At 42.9% G+C, this 20906-nt stretch overlaps 1 protein-coding gene across 1 annotated transcript in view; it reads right to left on the bottom strand.

Annotated features, from left to right (window-relative positions):
- Positions 1-20906, bottom strand: part of exoc6b (exocyst complex component 6B) — a 113074-nt gene that overhangs the window by 73860 nt on the left and 18308 nt on the right. Inside the window, exons 7-8 of the mRNA XM_074699123.1 lie at positions 11921-12106; positions 8066-8134 (exon numbers count right to left, since the gene is read on the bottom strand). Of these exons, the coding sequence (XP_074555224.1) occupies positions 8066-8134; positions 11921-12106 (255 nt within the window). The remainder of the gene's footprint in view (positions 1-8065; positions 8135-11920; positions 12107-20906) is intronic.

Here is a 20906-nt window from a genome sequence, read left to right as displayed (position 1 = left end):
TGATCAGTACAACTTCCACCTCCTTTGAGTCAGCTCTCTGTCAGTCTCTCCTTTTATCTTTGATTCTGCTGCCATCTCTCTGCATCTAGTCCCCAGCTGGTTGATTCCCTCCACTTAGTGATCTACAGTACCAAACCAAGGCCTTAGCCCTTCTAGCACGCTCAAGTCAACAGTTTTTACCCTTTTGAATCCATTTAATTTAAAGCTCTCCTCTCTGCAGCACATGTGCTTCATTTTTCTATTTTCTGTATTTTACTACTCAGTTTGAAGCGAGTATGTAGCTCTGATCATGCCCATGCACAACGCGAGGTGAAGGAGTACAGCAGGACACTTTGTGGGAAAGCATGTGTGTGTTGTGTACAGGAGGAGTGGAGAAGATTGACTCAGAGGGTGTACCTGTGGCGATGAGTCTTTCTGCTGTCATGGAGCGAATACTCGATCATGTCAGCGCAAATCATTTTCAGACAGAAAAACTGATGTTCTTAGATTAATGTTTAGATCGTTGAATTAGATATGACACCAAAACTTTTTCTAACATTTCACTCTTCTTCTGCCAATCTGTAAAATACATTGTTATGAAAGAGCAGCAGTGCGAGCTGTCAGCTGATTTCTCCATATAAAAAATGTGTTTCCTTTATCCGTTTACTTTAAAAAAAAAAACAAGAAAAAAAAACAAGAGAGGTTTATAATACACTCCCATGTCCATGATAAAGTCTCTGCAGAGAACATTCAGAGGACGTTGAATCAAACTTTAGCCTGGATTTTTTAAGGAAGCTGTATTGATTACAGGATTTACTGAGAAGATGATTATTTCACTCCTCACAGTTTCACATAAACATGAACTGTGAGTGAAAACGTGACTATTCCATTACTAAAGACGTTCACTAACACAGTATCAACAACAAACAACCGTCTGGTCTCCTGGCACAAATAATCATAAAACTCTGGTCTACCTGTGTGTAACTGGGCACAATCACACTTCTTGTCCAGGCACCAAAACGAGCACTAATGAAGTTAATGAGATCAGCTTTTAGGTGAACTAGTTTTGAGTATTGAAAATGTTTTATTATCTGTATCTGACACGCTGCAGGTTGGTCTGTCCCTCCGTCACTTCTGCCTGAAACTGACACGAACCAGTGAGAGCTCCACTCCCTCCTCAGTCTGTGACAGGATCAGGTTCAGGATCAGGTTCAGGATCAGGATCAGGATCAGGATTAGGATCAGGATCAGGATCAGGATCAGGATCAGGCCGAAGTCTGCAGCTTCTTTCAGAGCTCAAACACATTTTTAAAAGCCAACTTTCCCCGTTGCTGGACCAATAATAATATCGTGGCTTCTAATAGTCAGACATCAATCAAGGTATTAACAAAGGATGTGTAAATCAAATGTTTAAAACTCTGCTGTATCTTAGTTTGTCATGTCCACGCTGCTGAATCACTGCAGTGATTTCCTTGCAGACAAGTTTTTTCAGACTTACTCTGACGCCATTTTTTCAGCTGCCAAACAACACGGCTGACCCCCTCTGTTGCTTTGGCAGCATTGATCTCCAGCGCAGAGAGGTTCCCTTCTTTCCTGTAAACATTGGATATTTAGGGGCGTGTTATTTAAATTACTATTGTTTTCAGCTGCTACATTTATCAACACCTGATCAGGTGTACGCCGTGATTGGCCCTGGTACACATTTCATAAATCACACGTGAACACGCAAGATTAATAAATGAGGGCCAATGTGAGCTTTGATGACAGTAGCAAGAAAAAGGAGGATAAAGGACTGGGTGTTGCCAATTTAGAGACTTTGTCCCTTCATTTAATCACACCTCTCTGGCCAGATTTTTGTTTAAGAAGACAATTCTTGCGACTTTTCTGAGGTTTGGTGAATCTGAGGTTAAAGCATGCTTTGATCTCCTCCATGTGTGAGCCCCTCTCCTATCCAAAACATAGAAACAATCCTCCTCACTCACAGCAGTCTCCTCCTGCCAGGGTATGGGAATGGAAAACCAGTTCCTGTTGAGAATCAATTAGAAATGTTTCAATCCATTGATATCGTTAGCCTGTGTGCTTAGCGATTCCCTTATCAATTCTTTACATTGTGCTGGAGCCACCGGGCCTTACATCGACTAGTCTGCTGCAGCTATTTTAGCTTAGCAGTTAGATAATGTTTCCCAAGAAAAGTCTGATTCAGGGTTTCCAGCTTGAAGTTTTACTAAAGGAACTGACTTCATAAAGAAATGTACATCACTCTCTCTCAGGAGATTCATATTCTGTATATTCCAAATAGTATAAATCACCTTATTTACCAAAATAACAAAATAGCGCAAGCTTGATGCTAACAATTATTCAGGTCAGTTCATTTCAGTTCATCACATGGGAAACTGCATTGATACGCTAGCAGTTAGCATACGTCAGTATAACTTTAGCTTCATAATAGAATTTCAACTTTCATCACAGAAACATATCACATCAACTCTTTGAAAAAAAATACTGAGAATTTCAATTGTCAATAACTGGCAGGCAATTGAAAGGCTCATGGCTAACTTCATAACTACGGAAAGCTTCCAAACAACTCAAACCATTGCTTTAACCACTTTGGGACACTAGATGGCCTACTTGAATTATTAACATATTACAACATAGTACAACAGCATCACATTGTGTGCAATTTTTTACCTGTTTCTGTATAATTATGCCCAGAAATATCCAGACTCAGGGACCAATTACATTTTATTCACTTACAGTATAAACTCAATTAAATTTTGTCAAGAAAACCTACTTTTTGTACCAAGAAAATTCTGAACAGGAATTGATAAGGGAATCGATAAAGAGTCAGATCAATAAACAGAATCAACAAGGGCATCTGTAGTGACAAAATCTTATCAATTCCCATCCCTACATCCTGCTGCTCCAGAGAAAGCGGCAACCTCCGGTCTGAGAATATGAGACAATGCTGAAGTGCTAAAATCTGCTGTTTCTGGAGTGTACGCTTGAGGCTGGCTCCACAAGTAGCGGAAGTCACAAACACACCAAGCCAAAAAAAGCTGTTTTCAAAGCAGAAATTAACCTATTTACAGCCTGGTTCAAAAAACGTCTCCTGTCTGAGTCGCTAATTTTACTACCGGCACCCACTGTACAGGGGGTGAATTTTTTTGTAACGCGGCCGTTCAGAGGATATTAAGATCGCGAGCTCCCCCAATAAGAGGCACACCTGAGGGTCAAGTGAAGGCGAAACCCTTGCTACTACCAGTATGGCCGCCATAGCCAATATGCTTCATTTTCCATTTCAGAAACAGATGGGTGACGTTGGCGAGACTACATCCATGTTTTGTTCAGTCTATACTCCAGAGCAGAAAACTACATTCAAATGAATCATGCAAGTGTGTGTCTCATTAAAGTCACTTCTATTGATCTCCAGCCCACATAAAGGAGGAGGGTTGATATTTAGACATAAAGAAACATGAATGGACAGAAAGTTCATTTGTAGTTCGTAACATATCTCTGAGGTTGTGTTCTACCTGCTTTTTGTCTCTCCACATTATTTCTCTCTCCTACAGAGTCCATGACAATTACATGCAAACGGATTATCATGAAAACTAGACAGCAGCGTCATTCAGTGGCTTTTAGTGACTTCTGGGACAGCCAACAGTGACTTTCCTTACTGAAGAGCTGGCATGTTGAAACTGGCAATGTTTCCCTCAGCTTTAATGATGTTTGAAATGAGAAACAGCCTCATTCTTTAAGGTTTTCATGACTATACATTAGGGCTGCAACAACTTATCGATTCAATCAATTAAAACTGATTATTAAACTAGTTAACAACTAATTTAATTAACAATGTTCATCTGCAACTAATCGCGGATGTTTTGGTGCATGACAATGTAGCTTACAGTATGTTAGTTCAGAGGAGATGAGCCCGCTCTCTTGCCGTAAGCTACTGTGAGAGGTGTGCATGTGCACTAGGGGTGTAATGATCCATCGATATACATCGATACATCGATTGGTTAAGCAATGATCCAATCACATCGATGGAAAGTCTAAACATCGATCATCATCGTGGTCTTTAATGCACACCTTTATTTTGAAATCCCAACCGGACACGCATGTCCGTCTCCGTCCAACCGCAAGTCGTTCTCTGAAGTTTCCTCTCAAGCCTCACGCACTCAGCGTATGAGACACACATTTGAACCTTTTCACTCTCTGACACGCCATGCCTGATATTTCTCCTGCTGTAAAATGTACTGTTTAGCGCCCACCGAGTCACACCGCTGTAGGCGAACGTGTAGCAAGACGTTGTTAGCATCACAGAGCTAAAAGGGAGCCAGACATATCGGCCAATCATAAAATAGCTCTCCTGTATCTGGGTAAGATACGGTCGACCTGACTGCAGAGGATGCATGCTGCACACATGACAGGAGTGCATCATCACACAACTGCAGTGAGTTATCTCATAATTTTATTTTGTAGCCACTGATTCATGAAATTTCATAAAGTTAAAAAGTAAAACGGCGAGAGCTTAGTGTCATTCCTCCTCCACATCCACTAATACACAGTGAAACAAAGTCTGATCACACTGACATACAAACTGTTATCAGGCATCACAGAAAAAAAAAAAAAAAACTATCAATATTAAGTTAGTTAGGTTAGGTTAGGTTAGGTTAGTTAGTTAGGTCACATTTTTGGTTTGATAGAAAATGGTCAAATGTTGGAGGTCAATAATAAATTTTTAGTAATCAGTAATTTTTAATGATAGTGTTGCATCATTACTTGATATAATGATCAAACATTACAGTATAACAGTAAGACCCATAAGGTAACTGTGGGGGAAAAAAGCACCTTACCTGAATTTAACCCGTTTTAATTATAAAACATAATTAGATCATACAGATGGCTCTACAAACTATTATACCCAAAGTCCAGCACATCGTTCCACATTTCAGTAATAAAACTATCAAAATTGTTTTGTATTTCTTTCTTGCCTCAGGTGAAATGTTGCTGATTGTGTTCAGTGGGGACATTATATCGTCTTAAATCGATCAAAGGCCCCTGAATCTAATCTAATCGTATCGTATCGTGACAGACTTTGTGATATCGGCAAATATCATATCGTTGTCCAAAGAATCGATATCGTATTGTATCGTCATGAAACTGGTGATTTACACCCCTAATGTGCACTAGTGACCATCACTGCACATAATAACATGCAGAAGCATTCACAATGGCGGCGTCAACAGCAGCATACCATGCATCCGACCGAAAAACCTCCAAAAGCTGGGAGCATTTCCCGCTCAACAAAGCAAAGCAAACGACCACTTGCAAACATTGCGAGGACGACTTCGCCTGGGAGCATGACCTCTATGAAAGAGCACTTGCTGAGAAAGCAAGTCGGCTTGTTGGAGTCGGACGAAGACTTGCATCGGTATGCAAGTATGTGAGTATGCAACTGTCTCCTGTCTCCCACAGGTTGTCAAAGAGCTGCAACAGTCCTCACTGAAAAGCTGCTTTGAGACGAGCTCAGGAAAAGCCTTTCTGTCCGTCCAGCACAAGAAAAGGGATAACTGAAAGATGGGGGACCATTAACACCACCTCAGACAAAGACCTAGATAAGACCCAATTCTTCTGGCAGCTTCTCTTGACCCAAGATATAAGAAAATGACATTTCTGGCAGCTGAAGAAGAACGCACAAGGGTGCAAGGAGCGGTTCAGGTCCTTGCCATCAAAGAAGTAAAGAGCACTCAGAGCAGCAGTGCTGGAGATTCTCCACTGCAGAAAACCACCAATGTTCAAGCACAAAAGTCTGCACTGGATGACCTCCTTAATTCTGACACAGACAGTCGGATGATGAAGATGAGGAAAGCCAGGAGGACAAAAAGATTGAATTGGTGAGGATTGAAGTTCAGCAGTACTTCACAGGGGCACCAGTGGGCAAAAAGGAAAACCCACTCATATGGTGGGGGGAAAATGAGAAGAGTTTTCCCACACTGGCAAAGTTGGCTAAACCATTTCTCTGCATTCCTGCAACATCCACTCCGGCAGAACAAATCTTTTCTTCAGCAGGGAGTATTTGCTCTCAGAGGAAAGCCAGCCTCACAACAGAACATGTTGAGATGCTGACATTCCTCACTTTGAATAAGATACGATGAATATGTAGCCTACTATTAGCCTATCTACCTCAATGGCACACAAACTTGCCCTGCAGTGTTCACTGTTAACAAATAGCACTCTTCTGTTCTCTGTTTTACTTAGTGTTATGCTGTTATATCCTTTGATAAAGGAAGAAAAAAAGAGAAGAATATTTTGCTGTTATTAAATGTGTTTGTTTACAGAAAATGAGTCAGTGGCCAATTATATTTACAGATTCAGCACTACTTCCAAGAAAGAAAAAGCTGTAATAAAATTTTACTGAAGGAAAAATGCTTTTTATTGTCTTCATTGCTGTTCAGAAAATACCTAAAACAATTTTAAGCTAAATTGTAAAGGAAAGTGCAAAAATGTGTCATTATCCGATTCATCGATTAATCATTTAGATAATCGTCTTATTAGTTGATTATGAAAATAATTGTTAGTTGCAGCTCAACTATACATGACATCACTGATTAAAAATAACCTGTTGATAGTGGATTATTTGGGTATATAGTATCTGGGGTTTTTAAAACAACAACAATGATGAACACAGAACAAAACCAAAAACCGTGACCACAAAACCGTGATAAGAATCAAACTGGGGATTTATATGAACTGCTCCATCCCCAGTTACTACATAGGAGTTGAATGTGCATATGAGACAAGTGTTTCATCAGAAAGATGAGAATCTCTGTGGTAACTGAGCTCTTAAAGCATGTGTATGGGATTAGAGGCTGAAAGTTATTGAACATGTCAGAACAAGAGGAGTTTGAAGTCGCTATCGGAGTTTTTGAGGGTTCAACCGACAGGACCAGAGGACACCTGAGCTACATCATCGTAGTTTTCCCTCCTCCATCATCTCAAAGGCTCTCCTCTAAACTTCTGTGACCCTCTTCTCTTCCCTTCAACTCCCAGCCTCCGTCACATCCCCCCCTCTACCCTCTCTCTAACCTCCCTCTGCCTCCATCGCTCTTTTCTCTCCTTCATTTTCTCCTTCCTGTCAAAGTTCATGCACTTCCTGTCCCCCCTTGCTCGCCTGAGAGCCTCTTAGACTCACACACAAACAGTCGACCCTCTTGGCCCGGCCGTGGCCCCTATGAGCCTGCAGGCACACACACACACACACACACACACACAGAACCCAAAAATGTGCATCTAACCCCGGCATGGCCCACTCAACACCTCCACCCATGTCGCTTTCACTCTCGCTGAGATGAGACACACAGACGCAATCTCTTTCTTTCTCACACACACACACACACACACACACACACACACACACACACACACACACACACACACACACACACACACACACACACACACACACACACACACACACACACACACACACACACAGCAGTGGGCTGCTTGGAGTGAAGCCAGGCTCCAGTAGAGGCCTCCTCTTACAGCATCACATATAGTTCACTCCCTGAACAGGAGCCGTGTGCTCCTTCTCTCTTCAAAGCTCCTGTCAGGGATTTTAAGTGTGTGGTATTTGGCGCCTCCTGTGGACAGAACGGTCTTTGCTGATATTTTCTTGAACATATTCCTACGCATTTATTGTCCAGTCAATCTCAAGTGTCTTATGAGAAAAGGAGTCTCTCATCTGTGTTTGTTTACATCCAGGTAGTAGAGCATCAGAACGTTAAGGCTGGAGCTAAAAGGACAAAATCCTGGGACCAAGTAGCGCTGAGTCACCGACATCCTAACCCAGGAAGTATTTCCCTTCTATCTCGCCATAAAAAATGCAGCTTAACTGAACTGTCCTGATGTTTTAGTGTCTGAAAAAAGTTGGGATTGGAAATACTTTGCATCGTAACTCAAGTTAGCGTCTCTGTGTGAGTTAGAGGGGATAACAGGATCCCAACTGGTGCGTTATGTTGGGGAGGGATGAAAAATAGTTAAGGGGACAGGACTGAACAAGGAAAATAAAGGAGAGTGAACTCACCAGCACAGTGTAGATATGGAGACAGCGGTAAACTGGAGAGAAATCCACCAACTCGTGAGCTCCTGGAACCTGCAGGGACACAGAACCAGGACAATCAGCTTTGTAACATTCACAGCTTTTACCTTATGGCTTATACAAAAAAAAAAACACTTATTGTGCAAAACTTTCTGGCTTGATTCAAGAGAAAGACCCAGAACAAGCTACAACTGTGCATGTGATGGTGCTATTTAAGACTCGTCTAACTCATTTAGACACTGAGAAGAGGAGGATGAAACAGAGCTGATTGGACAGGTTTTTATGGAAAACAGCTGCAGATGAAAATGAGGAAAGGATTGAGAAAAGGGCAAGAATCAGCCGATCAGATTTAGTTATTTAGTTCAGCCTTTTTCCTGCACCTCTGTCAGCATCTTCAAGATGTCAGATCTCAAAGATAAACACTGAATACCATACTAACACCAGTTTATTTCACTTCATTCTATTGTCTTGTCCTTTATTAATACTTCATATACAATATATTGCAGTGTTTTTGGGGTTCAGGTGGCACTTCAATTCATTTCAATGGGGAAAATTGATTTGATATATGAGTAATTTGTGTTATGCCCTCCATCATGGACTGAATTAGACTTGTCAGGACGTCAAGGCACAACTGAATCGGCTAAATCATACAGTTAAAATAAAATAATGTAGAGATAAACCTAACAGGTTACTTGTTTTAAATATTTTAGCCTGTTTCCACCAAGTGGTTCAGTTTAGTTCCTCTCAGTACAGCAAGCATTTTGTGGCGTTTCTTTGACTAAAACCCAGACAGGTCCCCAAATTAGTGACCAGTAACATCCCACTTCTTGGTTCCCTTCTGTTGGGGTTCAAGACATACTGATCAGACCCCAGAAGGTGGAGCTAGAAACACTGCAGTCCGTTGATCAGTGGAAAGAAACATCACTTCCTGTGTGACAGTGGTAATAAAGAACAATACATAACTCTGCCATGTTTAAATCTCCAGTCCACTTCCTGAAGAGAACTTTCTGTTTGGAAACAAACAGCCTGAAACTGCTGTCCAAATGAAACTGTGTCACATTTTTCTTCTTCGTTGGATTTATTAGGGGGGTACACTGTTGCGGGCGTCTATGGCGTCGCGCTATTACATAGCTGCTGTAGCCAATACTTTGCAGCTTACACCCCACCCACCAAGAAGGGAACAGTTGGCTGTAGCAACACAAACAGAATCAGGCTTTACTGATCCAACCCGTACCAAACTGAACTGATCCAAACCGGACCACTTGGTGAAAACGGGGCTGAGGTGTCACAAAACTGTCAAAAACATCCAGCATTTCCTCTTGAAGACCCTGATGGTGCCTTTAAATTCTCCATTCTGTCCTTAACCCCAAAAACATCCAGTTTGCCAGGAGTAGAAAGAAACTGGAACTAGGCCTGTCACGAAAATCAATAAATCAATTAACTGAGCGATAAATAAAAACGTCCTCGGTAAGTTTGCCAGCCTCGATAAACTGACATGAGCATGCATGTTTGTTTTCCTCCTCTCTTTCCACCAAAGAGGCTGAATGAGAAGATGGCTCACTACGTCTATCTTTCCTAACATCGGGGTGCATAGGTTCTATAGCAGATTTAGTGGATTTATAGCGGAGTGAGCATCTGTCAAAAATGTGATCTTTGGCATTTTTTGGCAGCGGAGCCTTGTTCTTTGACAATCCGCTCTTACTGAGGCTTTTGGTCTGCAAAGTAAATAGATTAAAAGCACCAAATGGTGGGCGCTCAAAGACAGCTACATTGCCAAAGAAATGCAGCCCTTCAATACGGTTGAAAGCCAGAAATGTTTAAAATGTTTGACAGACAGTACGGATTGACTGGGAAAAAGTACATGTTACAAACATTTCAGGAACTGTATAAACTCCCTTTTATTTAGGCTATAGTTTTTATTGTTGTTTTTTTGGGGGGGAGTTTCGTTTTTTCTTTAGAGACAGGGTCTATGTTTTATTGTTTTTGGTTAGTATTAATTATTTTCATTGACATGTATTTTTTTTCTAAAAGAGAGTCCATTTCATTTTCATTGTAAATTTTTTCTCTTTCTTGTTTGTTAAATTTATTATATCTTTAGTTGAATTTATTTTATTTCAAAGATCCTGACCTTTTAATTACAGTTAAATACTCTTAAGAAATTAAAGTTTCTTGCTTTTGATATGGTGTACTCACTTTATTATCCCATTTATCATAATTACATCAATGAGAAAATGAAAAAAAATAATAATAATATTGACAATAATATCATTTATCGGCAATAATATTTAAGAAAATTATCATCTTGCAAAATTTGTTATTGTGACAGGCTAACTGGACAAAATTCAGAATCTGGATCCAGACATTAAATTCTTTGAATAAACAGACTCAGAAAAACTGATTTACTCCAAATGTTTGTATATGAATCAAGAAGGTGGCTGATAACAGCATTTATACTTCAATAAAGTGGTTTTCAATCATGTGCGAGGTTTAAAATCACCATTTTCAAGTGTCAAACGTTTGTTAAAATTGGACAAAGTTGAAACGATTCGACCTGAATTAGCTTCTGTTTTCATGAATGGGGTAAAAATTCTAAACTAGCAGCTGTATGGTGAGAAAGCATAAAAAACAAACATCACTGCTGCACCCCTGAGCGTGGGTAAAGTGTGAGAGGTGAGAGCTGTCAAAAAAAGAAAGGAAAGGATAAAAAGAGGAAAAAGAAGAGATAGAAGTCGTCTGCATCACTTCATTATTCTGTCTGAAAGGTTCCTGACAGCAGCCATTCACTGCTCCTCTCCTTTTTCATCCATCCATCCCTCTGTCTAACCATCCCACATTCCACTGCTTCCTCTCTGCCCACATCCTCTGTCTTCAAGAGAACACACACACACACACACATAAATGCACAAGGTCACAAACACAAACCTGCGCCCTCCTGCCCTCTGGAAAGTTCTCTTTCTGTAAAAATCATCGGGGGCGAAGCACAATGCTGGCTTTGATGTGACCACGCACACTCACACAAAAACACACACAGGTCTGAAAACAATACCAACAAGAAAAAAGAGTGTAAGGGTAAAGGAGGAGGGAGAAGAGGAAGAAAGGTGTGAGAGATGGCTGGGATAAGAATACAGAGAAAGGAGAGCGTGAAAGAAAAAAGGAGGAAAGAGGGTGATGGAAAAGAAAGAAAAAGATGAAGAGCGGTTAGACAATGAGAGAAGGGGAGAGTCAGAGAGGACAGACATGCCAGGGGCAGGGATGGCGTGAGGAGACGGAGACGGTTGGCATCGCCGCAGCCCTCGGCGCCAACGCGGTCGTAACCCCACTGACCGAGGGGTCAGGCCTTTGTTCAGCCAAGGTCTTCCCGTGAAGAGGGTTGAGTGGAGTTTACAGGACGTAAATAAGCCGAGGGGACGACAGGGACCTTAAAACAGAATGGCAGCACGGGGGTGACAAGTTCAGCTCTCTGTTCTCCTCGGACACATTGTGCTCAGCTTTTCCTCGAGTGGGAACAACACGACTTTGAGAGTTCACAGCCCAAATTCTCTCTTTGTCTAAGAGAAGTTCACCTTTTCAGAGGTCTGTAAACATGTTTTTGAGACTGTGCCTTAAACTGTCAGATCCCTCCAAGAACAAAGCATGCAGATAATCCGGTGGTCTGAGTCCTGGAGGGAAGTTTGTGACCTGAAGGGAATCAAAGCTGCTCCCAGCAACACAATCGTCCTCAAATTAAAGCCTCAAATCTTCATGTAAAAGAGATAACAGCACCTTTTTTTGTTTTGCACATGCTTCAGCAGTGTGTGTCTGAATGTGTGTGTGAACGTGTGTGAGGTTGCAGTTTCTCACTTCATCATCCTCCTCCTCCTCATCCTCCACATCCAGGATCCCAGAGTCCTGTTCTGACACCGGGCTGCCGCCGTGTCCCTCGCTTTCCGTCACCATCCCCGCCATCCCCTCCTTCCTGCTGCGTCGGCCAATCAGAGCTCTGGGCTGCATGGAGACGGAACTGTCCAACGAGCGCTGCAGCTGGGCCTGAAACACATCAGAAAAAACATAAGGGGTTAAATTCAACCGTCAGAACAATCGTCTTCAAGACGGGGACTTTCATCTTGTTTCTTGGCAGCACTTCAAAACAGAAGACGCTCTTTGATTCTGAGCGTCTGACACTAAATCCAGATGTTCCTGACAACAATAAAACACCTTCTGCAAACAAAGCTGCTCGTACTTGTCCAGACATGTCCTGCACTAAAAATAATCCAGAACACAAAACAGGCTCAGGTGTGACTCAGGGAGCCTTTTTACAGCAGATCAGGGAAATGTGTGAAATCACAGATGGTGTAATGAGGTCAAGGTTGGGACCTTGGTGGGTCACTCCTCGTCCAGTGAAAATTGCCATGGAAATGACCAATAAAAGAAAGGTTTAACCAATGCACAGGGAGGGAAAACAGCGAGACAGGAAGGGATGAGCAGGAAGGATGAAGAGTCAATGAAACCCAGAACAAAGCCAGTAAGATGAGACTCAGACAGCACTGATGTTTGACCTCTGCAGGGCCTGGTTCACCGCTCCGCTGTGGGAAACATTTGCTGTTGTGGTCGGACTGGATGGGTGGACACTTCATGGGAGGATCTTTGGAGGGCGAAGAAGTTCAAAATGAACCACTACGGTGAAGGAGGTCATCGTTGGGAGGGTTTTTGGGTTGTTAGTGATGCTTTTTAAGCTTTCAGGGAAAAAACACAGTGGTATGTTTCCAAACAGGCCTCAAACTGAGCAGAAAAAGCTACAAAGGCAGAGCAGAAGGGTTAATGGTGACATCGCAGTCTACCTGGCATCCAGTTGAGCGAAGACAGCCGTGTTTTGCTGCCACTGCTCAACCGCAACTTCAATGCTGCAGCCACACCGGACGCAAATTGGTGAATTGAACACTCGAGGCTGGACGCTGAACTATTTTTGACAAGCTGAGGGGCTGACGCGCGTCACTGTGCGGGCAGAGTAGAGAGCCCACTTATTTAAATTCAGAAAGCCCAAACGAGCATCTGAAAAACAATGAGCTGTGGTTTCAAAAGCATGACAGGAGAGTGTGTGAAAGCTTTGGAGATCACAATCAAGGCCTGCTGCCTCTCCCTGGTAATCCACCTCCACCGGCCCTGCCTGGCTCTTCCCTGCGACCTCATCCTCAACCCCTAGATCCATGTTCCCAGAGGTCTCCCTGGGGATAATGAAGGGGTCGGGGAAAGAGAGGAGCACAGAGAACTCCCATCTTTTCCCTGGCTCTGCCCCTGCCCCACTCCTCCCTCCTCTCTATCAGGCTCAAAACTCCACTGAGGAAAACACAGTCGAACTCAGTGATAGCCCGAGCAGGCAAATCCAGCTGGGAACGAATGTTTACAGAACTTAAAACCTGTCTCCTCAGAGACTTTCACCCAAGCCTGCTCCTTTTTTTCCGGTCTCTGTAGAGTACACACGTCGTATCAAATCGTATAACTAGGGATGATGACACACCACAAAGATTATTTCCTCCTCCATCTTTCGGCGGGGCTGGAGCTGGAGCAGGTGGCTTCATAAAATCAATGACATCGGGGGGAAATGTCACTGTGATTGGCTGCCTCGTCACAGCCTCATACGAATTCGCGTAGAAAGTTCAATATTTTCAACTCGAGCTTAGAGGTGTCTGATGCTCCAAACGCACCGACACGCTATCCAGGGCAAATCGGCGTCCAAACGCGTCTTTACATTGACTTTGTGTGTAATCTAGAATCAAATTTGCGTCTGGTGTGGCCGTACCGTAACAGTTCCCCAGCCACGTAAGGAACGTATCACTGAGCTAAGCTGGGAATTCAACCCTCCATTTTCTGATGATCTTCATTGTGCTGCCATTGCTCTGTGGTCCTGTGATAGCTAGCCAATTTTAGCCTTCCTACTCAGCTCACCACCCGGCCCCGCATCAGCAGGGTCTTTGTGTGGTCTACGCTGCCCTCACTGTCTTGTTGCTCCTCCAGTATTTGGCAGCGGGGCTTCGTAGGCCCCTCACTTAGCAGTCTGGCTCGTCACCAGCAGCTCTGCACTCTATCCAGGTATGGCCCTCCAGCCTCACCAGAGGTACATCCACTTTAGCAGCTCTAAGAGGATAACCTTTACCCAGAAACACCACCAGCCGGTCAGTGAACCACAGTGTGTTAGCCAGCCTGACAAGGTCAGCTTTTGCTCCTCTCAGCAGCGACCTCACCAATAACCAGCTAATCTGACAGCCAAAATGATGCATCTTCATGGATCGAGCAGGACAGGAGGCCATGCACAGAAACTACTTCAGATCATCCAAAGATAAAATAAAATTAATAAAAAATAAAATAAGCCTGTCCAAACCAGATGGTATTTACCTTGACTACTACAAACCCACATAATGAGCAGATCCAGACCAGGAGTCAACAGCTTTGAGGCTTCACTGCCCAACATGAACCAGGAGGAGATCATCACGGGGTTGGGAATCCAGGGAACTCCTTGCTCTGCAACTCCAGAGATCCTGATACATGGTGGACTGAGTTGACAGATGGTAATGACCAATGACAGACTTGGTAAGCTTCGTGTTGTCTGAAGTTGACAACCATCATTGGTGACTGGAAAAAGCAACCTCTATCAGCCCTACAGTGCTGGGGATGAAAGGCTTAGCAACACCCTGAGTAGATGGGACTGATTTATTAGACAGTGATCTTTAAAACAGTCATCAAAGCACAAATGAAGTCACTTTCTCTCATAGACCTGTTAAGTCAATTTCAAGGAGCTCAGGTTGTCTAAAAGCTTACCAAGACCTCTCCCAAGTTACTGTGCATGCATTTATTTTGGTGAAATGACAAAGGGTGGGGCACGGACAGAAGGAAACCGAGTCCCCCCATGTGGAAAGACTCTCCAAAACACAATGCAGCGAGTGTCTGAGCATCTATTTGTGGAGCATTTTGGGAAATGATGCATTCTGCTGCCCCAGCGGCGGTGATGAATCAGGAATACTAAAAATAAGAAGAATCAAAGAGGAAGTTTTGGAAGCGTGTATCCAAGACAGAATGAAAACAGTCACGTTTTGGACGGATGGACGAGCCTACCTCTGAAGGAAGGGGAGATTTAGCTCCAGCGTTTTAGCTAACTCTGTTTTCAGACCATCTTCAGGGTGTTAAAACGTGACACTTTCTCACACTTCTCCCTCTTCTTCCTCTATTAAGTCCAAGCCACCATTTTTGTGGGAAAACCCTGTCAAACCTGAGCTGAATGCATCTTTCCATCCACACCCAGATCCGCCTTCCAGACTCTACGTGAAAGCCGTGACTTCCTCTGCCTGCCTGCCCGGCGCCAGCACGCAGCCTAGCTTCTGCACTTAAATCTGTCGATAAGGAAGTCGACGTATGCGTCAGAGACTTCGAGCACCTCGATTTTCGCCTTAAAAGACAACGGTAATGAGAAAAACTGGTGTTGGTGGCAGGGTGGATACCCACAAAGCGGAAGAACACAATATCAGAGATGTTGGGAGAACACAATGCCATCTTTGATCTAATGCCCACAGACATAGAAGACTGGTGAGTCATATCAGACAACAAACAAAACCAGAGGAAAGTCTGAATCCTGTGCTTCGTAGCCACTGAGAGAGAGAGAGAGAGGACGCTGAGATGTGCCCCTGATTTTGAGGTTACATCGTCTAAAAAAACTCCCAGCAGCCCTTTCACATGTTCCCTGAGACTTTCTTGACCGAAACAAAAATCCACCACTTCCAACTCCTAGCATTCCTTCCCAATCCATCCAATGGTTGTTTTCTTTCTTTCAGCATACAAATTTACCAAATGAAAGAGCCTCTAAAAGAGGAGAGAACAGCACCTGTCCGAAAAACAAATGAAGCAGATTTCTTACGTCAGTGCTTACGTCAAAGATGTCCACTCTTTTATTCCTCAACAGGTGTCTGTGTGTGGGTTGTGGCATCTACTGGCATTCCAGTTATACTCTCATTATACACCTTTTAGTCTGACCTATCACACAATGCAGAGGTCTGCAGCAAACAGAAACCTTTCTGACCCTGTCTTTTGTGGCGCTTCTCTTCATGGAGCACTTGAAGCTGAAGTGCAGCAATGTGCGTCATCTCTCGAGGCTAAAATCTGTAAGAAAAGTGGGCCCAATGGTATGGGAAACATGGGAAATAGATGCAGAGGACAATGCACCAGGGCGATGTGAAAAGGAGTAAATGAATTGTTGTGGTGGGGAGGAAGGCTGGAGGCTAAGTGGGGCAGAAAGGATGCCAGAGAAGGAGAAGCTTGTAGAGACAGGGACCACAACCTGAGTCAAGAGCTTAAATTTAACTTTATGATGAAGAGAAACGCTTAAAAACTTGAACAAGCTCCAAACTGGTCGGTTTCAACGCCATGCTTCCAGAAAACTACCTGACTGAAGATCCCCATGAATGCTTCTCTTTTAATTCAGACAATATCCAACATGTGTTTTCTCATTTTGGTGAATTCCAAAATCACTTTGCTGGAGTATTAATAAGAAAACAGTGAGGCTTCTCAGCACAGCTGGGTCATGTAGTAAAATATTAAATATCAATTTGGCGCTCTGTGCAGAAAAATACTCCACATTTAATGACTCGCATCAGGATTTGGGTCAAAATCCCGACTTGGACATCCCCACAATGCATCACTTTCTGGCAACCTGGAGCAGGAATAATGGTGTCCGGAGGCAGTGAACTGTGGAGCATTATTCTGCAAGCACACACACATAAACACACACGCAACGTAAAGGTCTCTGTGATGGTTCAATACGGCATTGGAGCGCGCGCCCTCCGCCTGCACGTTTACGCATGTGTGTTCAGTAACTAGATACAGGTAATCAATCTTCTTCTACTTCACAGGCCCAGCAATCTGTTTCCTATTAGTGTGTGTGTGTGTGTGTGTGTGTGTGTGTGTGTGTGTGTGTGTGTGTGTGTGTGTGTGTGTGTGTGTGTGTGTGTGTGTGTGTGTGTGTGTGTGTGTGTGACTACCAAACACACAAGCAGAAGCTCTGAAGTTGTCCTTTACTGAAAATGAGAGGAAGAAAAGAAGACGAGGAAGGAAGGAAGGAGGGAAGTGGACGGAAAAAAGATGAGGAGATGGAAAGATATAGAACGGATAGAGAGGGGAAATGTGAAGTGACGGGGTGGGGGGGTGTAAAACCACAAAAAAGACAGGTTGGAAAGCTAATCCCTTCCTTTTCTATTTCAGATCTTCCTCCTGTAGTTTGTCATCCTCTCTCTTGATTTCACATTTATTTTCTGATCCTGTTCCAAATCTAACCGGGCCAGTAGGACACGTCCATAAAAGTTCCTGTCAGTCCAGGAAACTGTCCCCATCAGTGGCTGAAATCCTTGGTCCTCTATCTTGAGAAAAGCTGGCTCTTCATTCAGCTCTTCTTCCTCACTCCAACAGAGGTCAGACCCACAGTGACAGAATGTGTAGACCTCATGATCCAATGTTTTATCTGTGGGTCGTTTACCAGAAGTGACCGTTTGAGACCAACATAAAGGATTCTTTGCTGAGATGTCAGGAGATTAAACAGTTTTCTGGTTCCATCCACTCTCCTGTCCTCCAAATAAAAACTTAAACGTCCAGAAAATAAAGTTTGAAAACAGCTTTTCCCTGAAGGTGCAATCTTTCAATATCTGCCTGAACATGACCTTAATTTCTTCTTTTCACACCTCAAACCGTAACCCCACCTTTCTACTGCTCCTATTCTCCCATCATCCCTCTTTCCTTGTATTTCTGTAAGTCTGTCTTCATCTGGTGTCTTTACTAACACCATGAATTCTTCATCTCCTACTCTGTTTATAATGAACTACATCTCTTCATCTCTAACCCTTCATCTCTGACTCTTCATTTCTCTCTTTTCATCTCTTAATCTATCTCTAACTCTTTCACAAAAACTAAACCTCTTCATTACTGATTATTATCTCTGATTCTTATCCCTAATTCTTCATCTGTACCTCTGCATCTTAGTCTTCTTCTCCTACTCTTCATCTCCTGCTCTTCATCGCCTAATCTTCATCTCCAACCCTTCATCTCTAACTCTTCATCGCCTGCTTTTTTTCTCATAAACAAAATCTCTTCATCTCTTATCTCTAACTCTTCATCTCTAACCCTACATCTCTAACTCTTCATCTCCTGCTTTTTTTCTCATAAACAAAATCTCTTCATATCTTATCTCTAACTCTTCATCTCTAACCCTTCATCTCTAACCCTTCATCTCTGACTCTTCATCTCATAATCTCCTTTTCTCTCTTTTTATTTCTTAATCTATGTCTTACTCTTTCACAAAAACTAAACCTCATCATCTCTAATTCTTCATCTTTACCTCTTCATCTCTAATTCTTCATCTCTAACTCTTCATCTCTAATTCTTCATCTCCAACCCTTCATCTCTAACTCTTCATTTCCTGCTTTTTTATCATAAAAAATATCTCTTCATCTGATTCTTTTTCTCTATTTCTTCATCTTTAACTCTTCATCTCTAATTCTTCATCTTTAACTCTTCATCTCTAATTCTTCATCTCTAACTCTTCATCTCTAACTCTTTATCTCTAACTCTTCATTTTCTGTTTTTTTTTCTCATAAACAAAATCTCTTTATCTGACACTTATCTCTCTTCATCTCTAACTCTTCATCTCTAAACATTTATCTCAACTCTTCATCTCTCACTCCCCATCTCTTACTCTTCATCTTTTTACTTTTCTTTTGTTTCTTTGTCTTTAACTCATCACATCTTCCTCTTATCTCTTCATTTCAAACTTTTCTCTTCCTTTTCATCTCTAATTCTCCATAATTTCTAACTCTTCAACTCTTTACATCCAACTCTTATATCTTGATCTCAAACTTTCCCTTAAACTCTTCAGCTCATTTTCCTCTTTTTTCTAAAATTATTTCTAACTTCTCTCTTTCTCTTTTACTCTTCATCTCGACCTCTTCTCCCTCTTTCTTTCAAGTTTTACATTCTTTGGTCTTCTTGGCTTTCTCCTTCTTTGTCCATCTTCCACCCTGTCTCCTCTTCTCCTCCTTCATCTCCTTCTTGTCCTTCTTCTCCTCTTTCTTCTTCTTCTCCTCCTTCTTCTTCTTCTCTCCTTCTTGTCCTTCTTCTTCGTCTTCTTCTTCTTCCATGTGCATGTGGCAGCAGACAATAGCTCCATTGTAAGCCCTGTTTCTCTCCTCTATGTCCTCCCTCCATCCCCTCCTCCCCCTCTAGATCTATTTATTTTCACATCCTTGTGGAGGGAGTCGTAACGATGGCGGGGTACAGAGAGTCAGAGCTAATTTGGAACAGAGAGCAGAGAGACACAGAGTCTGAGTGAGGAAGAGATGGAGAGATGGAGGGAGTGAAGAAAGAGGGAGAAGAGCTTCCTCACATTCGAGTGCCAAACATCTGATCCAACATCGTCTCAGTATCTCAGAGTAAATCATCTGTGCTCTGAAGATGCTGAGGGAGCTCTCTCACCCTGGCCTTCAGAGGCAGCAGCGTGAACAGAGTGAGAGCTTATCCTCTAGCGTCCTCTAGAGGACAGAGCCAGTATCAGCACACACATTTAAAGACTAAACTTCAGACTGCAGAGGCCTCCATCCGCTCGTCTGTCGTCAGCTGCTCCGTCCTCACTCCCATGCCTCCCCTCCATCCTGCCATCCCCAGGAACGACATTCCCAAAATAATGGAGGCACACAAACAAACAGGAGGCCTCGCTTTGAGAACACACACGCACACACACACATACACACAAACACACTCACTCATGTCGGACTTCCTCGACCTTGGAAAACAGAAAAACAATTGGGTAAGTGCTGAAAAGCCTTCTCACTCACTGTGTGTGTGTGTGTGTGTGTGTGTGTGTGTGTGTGTGTGTGTGTGTGTGTGTGTGTGTGTGTGTGTGTGTGTGTGTGTGTGTGTGTGTGTATTGATGGGCCGTGGCGTCTCCTACAGCGCCTTCATACTCGTTTACTGGCAGCTGAACCACAGAGCAAGAACCTCTCCCTCTCTCTCTCTCACACACACACACACACACACACACACGGAGGCTGCTTCTGATTAACAGACAGAGAGAAGAGATGATGGAGAACAATACACCACTGTGGTTTGAGGCCTGATAGTCAAACGAGGAACAGTGTTCAGACGTTATCAGCAAACACAAAGGCAGACATGACACCACACACACATTTGTGAAGTTGTGTAAAGGAGAGACAAAGCTCAGATGGTTAAACAGATCAGTGAGCTCAGAAGGTCTGCAGAAAGCAGGGCTCTAAGCCTCAGCAGTGTGTGTATTTTCCCGTCAGGTGGCAATGAACCAACAGAGAAAAGTTTTTAGGGTTTTCTTGGACACATGCTCTGCAGCTGATCAGAGATGCACTGTGTCTCATGTTCAACATGAATATCACCCTGCTGCTGTACAGCTTTGGGCAGCTGCTGAGTGCTCACATCACTCTAAACTATCTTAGTCCTGGATCAGTGTGTCAGTAACAAGCCTCCAACACACATGGATCACCTGCTGTGGCCTCAAATATTGGGTGAAAGAGAAAAGGATCTTATTCATTATACACATATATGACCGAAAAATGGATGTACGCTCATATCCCACTCCAGCTCTGAGTCCGTGTACACAAGTGTCACGTTAGAGGGGAACACACTGCAGCGAGGAAAACCTGTCACAGATTCACAGAGTAATGTTTAGATAGCTGAATAGATCTGAAACCAAGAGTGTATCTAACAGTTCTCTCTGTTTCTGCCAATCTGTAAAATAAATCACTTATAAAAGAGCAGCGTTTATACTAAATGGTTGTTTATTGTTGCGCTT

Source organism: Halichoeres trimaculatus, unplaced genomic scaffold (assembly GCF_033239565.1).
Source record: "Halichoeres trimaculatus isolate MK-OKI-2021-1 unplaced genomic scaffold, fHalTri1.1 fHalTri1_scaffold_22, whole genome shotgun sequence".
Classification (NCBI taxonomy): Eukaryota; Metazoa; Chordata; class Actinopteri; order Labriformes; family Labridae; genus Halichoeres; species Halichoeres trimaculatus.
Note: the sequence above shows the minus strand (reverse complement) of the source record. Positions and strands in the feature narration are given on the sequence as shown.